General features: G+C 49.1%; 1 protein-coding gene across 2 annotated transcripts in view; it reads right to left on the bottom strand.

Moving 5' to 3' along the window:
- The window catches only part of LOC119275101, a 13817-nt gene extending 8160 nt beyond the window's left edge, over positions 1 to 5657 (bottom strand). The window contains exon 1 of one of the 2 annotated variants that reach the window (XR_005135493.1): positions 5183 to 5653. Coding sequence is in view for 1 of the 2 variants with exons in the window: in XM_037555887.1 (XP_037411784.1) it covers positions 5183 to 5203 (21 nt within the window). In the remaining variant the exon portion in view is untranslated. Of the gene's footprint in view, positions 1 to 5182 lie in introns of both variants that reach the window. The other variant, XM_037555887.1, reaches the window with a different exon arrangement.
- Between the last annotated feature and the right edge of the window lie 4656 nt (positions 5658 to 10313).

Genomic DNA, 10313 nt, shown 5'->3' on the forward strand with positions numbered 1-10313 from the left:
GTCGTCCACTGCAGCCCCGGCGGCCACCCCGGGCCCGACGCGGCCGTTCAGGCGCCTTACTCAGGCGGAGCAGCTTGAACGCCGGTGCTTGGGCTTGTGCTTCAACTGTGATGCGCCCTATGCACCGAGCCATGTCTGCCCGCGCCTCTTCTACTTGGAGAAGACGGACGAGACCGAGGAGGACAACCCCGGAGGATGGCATCAGCGCCCCAGCTCTCGCGGAGCCCGCACCGGCACCCGCGCCCGCCCCGGCCACCGCCCTCGTGGTTTCACTTCACGCATTGGCCGGCATCCGTGATTAACGGATGATGCTCTTACCGGTCATGATCCATGGCGAGCGGCTGGTGGCCCTCGTGGACACAGGTTCCACGCATAATTTCCTGCCTGAGACCACCATGCAGCGCCTTGCATTACAGCCGACCGGCGGGGAGCAGTTGCGGGTCACTGTCGCTAATGGCGACCGTCTACGCTGCCACGGGCTCGCCCACGACGTGCCCATCACTATCAGCGACGAGCACTTCACCATCACCTGCACCAGCATCGACTTGGGCTGCTTCGACTTCATCCTCGGCGTCGACTTCTTGCGTACTCTTGGTCCTATTTTCTAGGACTTCGATGCGCTGACAATGACCTTCTGGCGGTCGGGCCGCCGCATTCGGTGGGACGGCATTGGGGGTGCCACACCCGCACCACCACTACAGCTGGCCGCGACCACCGCCAAGGCCGAGCACCCGCTCTTGGAGAGCCTTCTGCAGCAGCACGACGACCTCTTCACCGAGCCACAGAGGCTCCCGCCCGCCCGGGTGTATGATCACCGTATACACCTTCTGCCGGGCTCCGCGCTGGTGGCGGTGCATCCTTACCGCCATCCGCAGTTGCAGAAGGATGAGTTGGAGCGACAATATGCGCTCATGCTCGCGGTGGGCATCATCAGGCTCTCCACCTCGCCGTTTACCGCGCCAGTGCTTCTCGTCCGCAAGTCAGACGGCACATGGTGTTTCTGCATCGACTACCGTGCCCTTAATGCTGTCACACTTAAGGACAAATTCCCTATCCCGGTGGTCGACGAGCTCCTCGTTGAGCTACACGGGGCGCGCTTCTTCACCAAGCTCGACCTCTGGTTGGGGTACCACCAGGTGCGCATGCACCCAGATGACATCGCCAAGACGGCGTTTCGGACTCACCATGGCCACTTCGAGTTCTTGGTGATGCCCTTTGGCCTCACCAACGCCCCGGCGACCTTCCAAGCTCTGATGAACGACGTCCTCCGGCCCTACTTGCGTCGGTTTGTGCTCGTTTTCTTTGATGATATTCTGATCTATAGTGCGTCTTGGGCAGAGCACCTCCAGCACATCGCCATCGTCTTCAACGAGCTTCGGGCGTACCATCTTCATCTTAAGCGCTTGAAGTGCTCGTTCGGGACGCCTTCGGTTGCCTACCTAGGCCACGTCATCTCGGCCGACGGGGTTGCTATGGACGCCGACAAGGTGGCCGCCGTCGCCGCCTGGCCGACGCCACGGTCTCCACGGGTTTCTCGGCCTCACCGGATACTACCGGAAGTTCATCCGGGAATTCGGCCTCATCACTTCGCCACTCACGCGATTGTTGCACCGCGACGCCTTCGCCTGGGACGAGGAGGCGACGACAACATTTGAGGCCCTCAAGGGGGCCCTCACGACGGGGCCCGTTCTTCAGATGCCGGACTTCAACCGCCCGTTCGTGGTGGACTGTGACGCCTCGGGTGCAGGGTTCGGCGCCGTGCTTCATCAGGGCGAGGGTCCTCTCGCCTTCTTCAGCCGGCCCTTCGCCCCGCCATCTCAAGCTCGTGGCGTACGAGCAGGAGCTCATTGGCTTGGTGCAGGCGGTGCGCCATTGGCGGCCCTATCTATGGGGCCGGTCTTTCCAGATTCGCACGGACCACTACAGCCTTAAGTTCTTGCTGGATCAGAGGCTCTCGACCGTGCCGCAGCACCAGTGGATTAGCAAGCTCTTCGGCTTTGATTTCTCGGTCGAGTACCGCCCGGGTCGTCTTAACACCGTGGCTGATGCCTTGTCCCGCCGCGACGCCGACCTCGACTCCGTCGCCGGCGATTCCGAGGGGACGGCGTTGTGCATCCGCTCAGGGCCGACTTTCCGCCTCTTCGACGACATTCGTCGGGCCACGGCGACTGCTGCCGACGCGGTCCTCCTGCAGCAGCAGTTGGATGCCGGTGACCTGGAGGAGCCTTGGCGCTTCGCCGATGGCATGCTCGTCCATGGGCGCCGAGTCTTTGTTCCGGCGCATGATGATCTCCGTCATCAAGTCTTGCTGCTAGCCCACTCGGCTGGCCATGAGGGTGTGCAGAAAACCCTCCATCGTCTCCATGCCAACTTCTACATTCCTAGTGATCGCGCCCTGGTGCGTGATTGGGTGTGATCTTGCACGACGTGCCAGCGCAACAAGACGGAGACGTTACGGCCGGCTGGTCTTCTTCAACCCTTGGACGTGCCATCTCAGGTCTGGGCGGATATCTCCATGGACTTCATCGAGGGCCTTCCCAAGGTGGGCGGCAAATCGGTCATTCTCACGGTGGTCGACCGCTTTTCTAAGTATGCTCACTTCATCGCGCTGGGGCATCCCTACACCGCCGCGTTCGTGGCCCGTGCCTTCTTCGACGGTATCGTCCGTCTGCACGGTTTCCCTTCTTCGATCGTCAGTGATCGCGACACGGTGTTCACGGGCCATGTCTGGCGCGACCTCTTCAGGATGGCGGGAGTCAAGCTCCGATTCAGCACGGCCTTCCACCCACAGACGGACAACCAATCTGAGGTGGTTAACAAGGTGATTGCCATGTATTTACGCTGTGTTACAGGTGATCGGCCTCGCGCTTGGATGGATTGGCTTGCATGGGCAGAGTACTACTACAACACCTCCTATCACTCCGCCCTGCGTGCGATGCCATTTGAGGTGGTCTACAGCCGGCTGCCTCCGCCTATCTTGCTGGTGGACCCGGCTACGGCGTGGACGGAGGCCGCGGGCGACCTTATTCACACATGTGACGAGATGCTTGTTGAGGTCCGTCAGCGTCTTCTTTAGGCCCAGCAGCTGGCGAAGCATTACTACGACGACCACCATCGCGAGGCGGAGTTCGCGGTGGGTGATTGGGTGTGGCTGCGTCTTCTCCACCGCTCTACGCAGTCACTCGACCCGCGCGCGAAGCGCAAGCTCGGTCCTTGCCATGCTGGGCCCTTCGCCGTCTTGGAGCACATCGGGCAGGTGGTCTATCGCCTTAAGCTACCGGCCGGCGCTCGCATCCACGACGTGTTTCATGTGGGGCTACTCAAGCCTTTTCGTGGAGAGCCACCGGCGGCTCCACCCGCGCTTCCTCCGACTGCCAATGGACGTCTTCTTCCGGAGCCAGAGAAGGTGTTGAAGGCGCAACTCCGTCGCGGGGTATGGTTCGTCTTGATCCAGTGGGCGGGCCTTCCAGTGGAGGAGACTACTTGGGAGCCTCGTGATGACTTCCGCCACCACCATCCAGACTTTCAGCTCGAGGACGAGTTGTTTGTGCAGGCGGGGAGAGATGTTATGACCGGGTTAACATATAACCGGAGGAGGCCCACTGGGCAGTAGTTAGGGGCTTGGCCCACAAGTTATCTTAGGCTATTCGTTTTGAGGTTATAAATATTAGTTGTAAGATACCTTTTCGAGATTAAGCAATAAAGATATTTCTATCCTATTGCCCGGCTCCAGAGGAGCCGGAAACCCTAGCCGCCTCCTGCCCTAATCACCGCCGCCCTCCTCCTCTCTCACGATGGCGCCGACGCGCCGGAGCTCGCATCCTCGCCCCCGACCTCCGCTGTTCTGCCCTTATAACCTAAGGAGTAGAGCCGGTAGGAACTCTAGTCCTACCACAATCCTTCATAAGTACAAACAAAATACACAGACCATCGTAATGACAAGATAAACTGTTAAAAAGTGTGAGACTAATCGTGGACAGAATCACTATTCAATGGCTACTGCAGAAACCATACACAAAAACAAAACACAATGCCGGTGAAACCCATGCTAAATTAGGATCGATGCTCCAGCAAGCAATTATTAAGCAGACATGGCAATGGAACACAAGGCCTTCAAGGATGACTATAATGTATCAACACAATACCAGTTCAATTTTGGTAAGCGAATCAATGAAGAAGCCTATGCCTACTTAATTTGGTCACAATATGTAACCAGAGGTAGTTGATTTAATGGATAGTAAAATATACAACACACTTTACCCTTCTGATAAAACATAAAAGAGACTGTCCTCTAGGAAGGACTCTACTATGGAAGTGGCATTGATGTATTGAAGAGAAGTGCGATGATATGCAGCAGGAAAAGCACATGATAAAGGAAATTTTATGAGCTCAATTTCAGTGTATAGAGAAAAAATTAGTTGTTCAGTTGTATGTACGGTGGGAATCAATCAATGCAATATCTCGAGGGGTGCTATAGCTACTGCTCTGCCTCTATTTCAGAACATAGAGCTTCGCTCTTTTTTTGTCCATGCCTATTGATTCACAGCTCTCTCCATCTCTGCTCTTTTCACAAAACTGGTAGCTTCCAACATCAAGCAATTTCTTAAGTCATTAGTGACTGAGAAAGACGAGGAATGAAGCCATACGAGCAGTAGGAATTCATGCATTTGTTCCGCAAAACCCGAAAAGAAAAATCAAACCCTGAGCCTATTCCCTGTGACTTTCTTAGACACAGAACGACCACAAAGGAAGATTCCTTTTAGCACCATTTGATTCTAATACTCTGAACTGTGCAAAATCAAAGTGCCACATGCATATGTCATAAGATATAAAATATTTACCTTAACAATATTTGCGTAAAATGGAAAGTCTGTACTAATTGATGCTAGTCGTTGTACTAATTGATGCTAGTCGTTGTACTAATTGATGCTAGTCCACCTGATGCTAGTGTTTTTAGAACTGAAAAGATTAAGTAAATAGAGAGGGGGACATGTATTGGACAGGAGAGGGGGAAAGGGGCAGGAAAGGGAGAGGAGCAAAACAAGAAGATAGACACATGCGGACCTCCAAAGCTAAAAAAATCACATAGCAAGAAACAACACGTATTCAAATATGAAAAGGAAGAAGGAGAACCACCGTTGGTGGAGGTAGAGCAGGAGATGGCGCAGAGGGGTGAACGGACCTGCCTGTTGGTTGAGGCCATCCGCGACGACCTCTAGCCTCGTTGCTCCTCCCCCACCCTTACTCCTCCACCCACCCTGACGCCCTTCTCTTCCATGGCGACCACCTGTGCCTGATCTGAGAAGAAGGAAGATGAGAGGAAGAGGCAAGCCACGGTTGGCTGGGCAACTAAGGGCCTCCTCGTCCACAGCGCGTGGTCGGGTCGTGCTAGCCGGGTGTGGACGCAGGGGAGGAGGGGTTGGTGGAGGCGGAGGTGGAGGAGACTGAGGCGACCGAGAGGGAGGGGAGGGCTCCGGGCGGAGCGGATCCTGCTTCCGCCGGCTCTCTCACGGCCGGCCATGGATGGAGGAGGTGAGAGGAGGAGGAGGCGGGGAAGAGGAGGAGGCGGAGGCGAGTGGGACGGGAGGCGGCGGCGATAGCAGGAGCGGAGGCGGCGGCGGCGACAGGAGGAGGAGGTGGGAAAGAGAAGAGGCAGGAGGGGGAGGAGAGTGCGGGAGCGGACGACGGCTGGGGTTTCTCCACGGGAGCGGCTGCGATTTATACCCTACACGTGAAAAGACTAAAATGCCCTAGGCGGGGCATGAAATTGACAAGCGCTGGCAGCAGTACTGTTCATAGCAATTTAGGGGCGACATGGATGGCTTTCTTCTGCCTAGCACTTCTTCAGGGTTTATATGTTCAATGTTCAATAGCGGTTTAGGGGCGACATGGATGACTTTCTCCTGCCTAGCACTTCTTCAGGGTTTATATGTTCAATAGCGGTTTAGGGGCGACGTGGATGGCTTTCTCCTGCCTAGGACTTCTTCAGGGTTTATATGTTCAATGTGAATTTTCCTCAGTCCCCATCATCGCACGCCCTCACAGAGGAGGAGAGATCTCCTTTGTTGGACTGGTATGCCGACGACGGCTTGGGCAGCCTCGGCTCTGTCACCAATCTGAACATTCTATGATAGCACCCAATTCCTCCCCCCAATTCCCTCTCATAGAATGTGCTTTTGTAGTTCGGACTACTGTTACTAATGCTTGATGTGTCCTCGATACTCACGGTGGCTCATGTGTCTTTTCAAAATAAAGACACCTAAAGTGTATCCTTAGATTTGAATATCGAGAAAAACAAAGATCAGTACAATGGATAGACAATTGGATATAGAATAGACAGTAAATAATAAAATTATATTAAAAATCGTACTAGTCTTCTTCCTCCTTTGATTGTATGTTGGCTATTGAAAATTGACCTGAACCAACAGCAAAGAAAAGTGATGCATGTGAGCGCCCTTGCCACACCAGGCTTTGAAGACTGCAATGGTTACTCACCCCTTGAGACCAGATTTAAAGATCCTTGAAGCAGCATCAGCTGGAGCATCACCCCATGCAAAAACAGACTTGCAATCCATCACCACAAGCACATAGGGTTGGAGAAACCGGGTCAAGCCATAGAAAAAAACAAAAGATGTCGCAGTCGCCATGACAATAGCCGGCTAAAAGCTCTCCTTGAAATACACACGAACTGCCAAGATCTGAAGGGAACCGACAGATCTGGGGACACAAAATCTCATGGTCTCTTCGTCGATACTGGATAGGATGTCGTCGAGGTAGGGAGAGATCTTATTGGACCACACCATCGTCGCCACTAACTCGTCGATGTCACCAGAGAATAAAAAACCTAAGAAAAAATAAGACGGACGAGTCCCACTCCTCTTGCCGCCGACAAGGCCATCAAACGGGGAAGAGAAGGGGGGACCGAGACGGTGGTGGAAGTTATGGTGGCGGCTAGGGTTAGGAGGCGGCTGTGTTGAGGCGTTCAAATGTATTTAAATCACATTATGCTTATGGTGGCTCATGTTTTGGTAATACTATAAGATAACCCATGCGTTGTCGGCGGATGGTAGGCTGAAAAGATGGATAATTAGGTCAACTGAATAATTGTAAGACCTAATTAGGATGTGATGACTAATGGTTTGGCAGCCATGTATGATTTGTTGATGTGAAAGGTTGTATGAATGGAAAATAGTTAGTGGGATGATAGATTAGTGACGTGGCAGACATGCATTATTTGTTCATGTGGAAGGGTTTCATGCTTAGGAAAAATAGTATGTGGGTTGCAACTACTTAAAATTAGAAGATTTGTTAATTACATGAGGGATCTATGAAGTTTTGACTTTTCCTTAGATAGATCTTTCCTCATATGTAATCTCATCTGTTGCATCATATGTTATTTGTTTACATGGTGTTGTTAGTGTTGCACAAACATGTAGGAAGGATTATAGTGACAAAATGTGTAGGAAAGATTCTTGCTACTTTTTCAATTGTTCTAGACATCAAGACTAAATATAACTATATAATAAAAAAACTTTTTTATATTTGTTTGGAAAACACTTGCCTTCAACTGATCAATTCCACACGAGCTTGTGGCCCATTGCAACTTCATTTGACCTAATTCCAAACCCATAAATTTCCTAAAATCCAGAAACCTCTAGAGCGAGGCCTGAAACAATTATTCCGTTACCGCAAGACTATGTTCTACCGCGATCCCATCTGGAGGCCTCCGCGGGTACTCTGCCGTAGGGATGGGCTCTACACCAACCTTGCTACCTCTCCGATGATGTGTGAGTAGTTCCTCACAGGACCTACGGGTCCATAGCAGTAGCTAGATGTATCCTCTCTCTCTCTCTCTCTCAGATCTTCAATACAATGTTCTCTTCGGAGATCGATATGATGTAATCCTTTTATACTGTGTGTTTGTTGGGATAGAATTGCGGGTTTATGATCAGATTATTCGTTGAAAGTAATTTAGTTATTTCTGAACTTTATTATATGTGATTGTTATAGCTATGTAATGCTTTCTGGTCTATGAGTTATCTTTGGTCAAGTTGATGATTAAATCTTTAGTGAAAGTGGTGCATAGTAGTAGGTTCAATCTTGCGGTGTCACCTCGTGACAGAAGGGGTAGCGAGGCATGTATTTATATTGTTCCTACCAAAGATAAAACAATGGGGTTCGATCATATTAGTTGATCTTATTTTGTCTATATTATGTCATCATGCTTAAAGCATTACTTTATTTGTCATGAACTTAATACATAGAGAGGCAGGTGTAGAAGCCCTCTCGAAGTGGCGTAATAGTACTAGATGCAGAATTGTTTCGGTCTACTTGTCACGAATGTAATGCCTTTGTACTGATCATGCCATGAATAAGATTATAACTATGCGATATTCTATCAATTGTCCAACGGTAATTTGTTCACCCTCCGTTTGCTACGTTCTTGAGAGGGATGCCTCTAGTGATGCTATGGCCCCCGAGTCCATTTAAATCATATTACTAAGACCCTAAATACCTTGCTGCAATTTATTTACTTTTATTTTATTTTGCAATTTATATATCTCCTACTATCAGATTTGATCATTGCAATTAACAAGTACAAGGGGATTGACAACCTTCTTGCTTGTGTTGGGTGCAAGTATTTGCTCTTATGAGTTTAGGTATTGCTAAGGGTCGTTTGCATGAATCTCCTATTGATTCGATAAACCTTAGTCTTTACTAAGGGAAATACTTTCTGCTACTGTACTACTTCATCCTTCCTCTTCAAGGTAGTCCCAACGCATTTCAAAGTGGCAAGAGGCGCACGGGAGGCCACCTCAGTGGAGTGAAGGGTTAGGTGGTGGAAGAGATAGGGATGGGTGAGGAAGGAGAACAGATGTATTGGGGATTTTTCACAAATATGGGGCCATGATTAATCAAAGAATTTGAATTGGTTCTTGGGGCTCATGTTTTGTGGTTGATTTAGGGGTGTGGACAAGAAGTCAATGGCCACTACTCCCTCCGTCTGGGTTAATTTGGCCCCATCTTATTTTGTGCTAAGTTTGACCTGCAACTTTAACTAATAAAATGTAAATTATATGTCACAAAAATTATATTGTTGGAAAGCTCTTTCAAATACAAATTCAATGGTATACTTTTTATATTATATATTTTATATATTTTTAGTAATATAGATGGTCAAAATTTGGCACAAAATACAAGTGGGCCTAATAAACCCGACGGAGGTAGTATATGATTATCTTCTACTACTATGAGAAAATTGAGAGAGAAACAATGTGTGATTTATGTCGCTACATATAATGCATTGTTGCCACTATATGTTGTACAACTATTGTCGGGTGAGCCACATATTGGGGTCAGGCTCAAATGATTCAGATAGGATGGAGGAGGCACAGGAAACCATTTGTGCCATTTTTAATGAATTTCTAACTTGATAGCGAGCTTCACCGGGTACGACCTTCAGTAATTTGTTTCAAAATCATCCAAGAACAATTTTTTTATTATATATTCCCTGACTCTAGACCTGAACAATTTCATCATGAGAAAAGAACAATTACATACAATATAGCTATGATGCATGCTCAAGTATAGATAGGATAAGGTGACACTCATCATTATTACAAGTCCACAAAATTACTAAGTCGGTGTAGGGGGCTAATGAAGTAGCATGCTACAGTATGATGTACAATTCGTCTCCTTGGGATTAATCATGTTGGTTGTGAATATGTGAACACAATATGACCACCATCAACTGTAGTGAAGAAGAGAAGTGGCAACACAAATGAATCGCTGACGTGCGAGGATTTATTTTTCCGTTGCAACAAACGAGCATGTTTACTTATTGTTACTGGTCGAAAAAATGACTTATTAAAAAGAGAAAAAGACCAAACGAATAAAAATTCTTAAGGGACGGCGTACTCGTCCGATCGGCTGTGGTTCATCGACGTGTGACCAAGCATGCCATTTTTAAGTTTTGGTTATATTTTTTTGAACATATTATAATTGTAGACGCCGTACATGTGCATACACTCATCTCTATGAGCATATAAGCATATCTCACCCTCATGAGCACCTTCAAGATAGTGGCCAACACAATATCTTAAAATTGATGAGGTCATCACACGAGTCATAGTCAATGAGAAGCGGTTCCTACCACTGAACAAACATTGTCAAAAAACCTAAAATGAATTCAGAAAAATACAAGCACCGACCAGTGTCAAAATTAGAAGTTAAATCCTGATAAATTGGTTTCATCACAACAAATGTAACCATAACATAACCTCTGAGCTACCCCTGCTTCCCTTGGTCAACAC

The sequence above is a fragment of the Triticum dicoccoides genome, chromosome 3B (assembly GCF_002162155.2).
Source record: "Triticum dicoccoides isolate Atlit2015 ecotype Zavitan chromosome 3B, WEW_v2.0, whole genome shotgun sequence".
NCBI classification, from domain to species: domain Eukaryota; kingdom Viridiplantae; phylum Streptophyta; class Magnoliopsida; order Poales; family Poaceae; genus Triticum; species Triticum dicoccoides.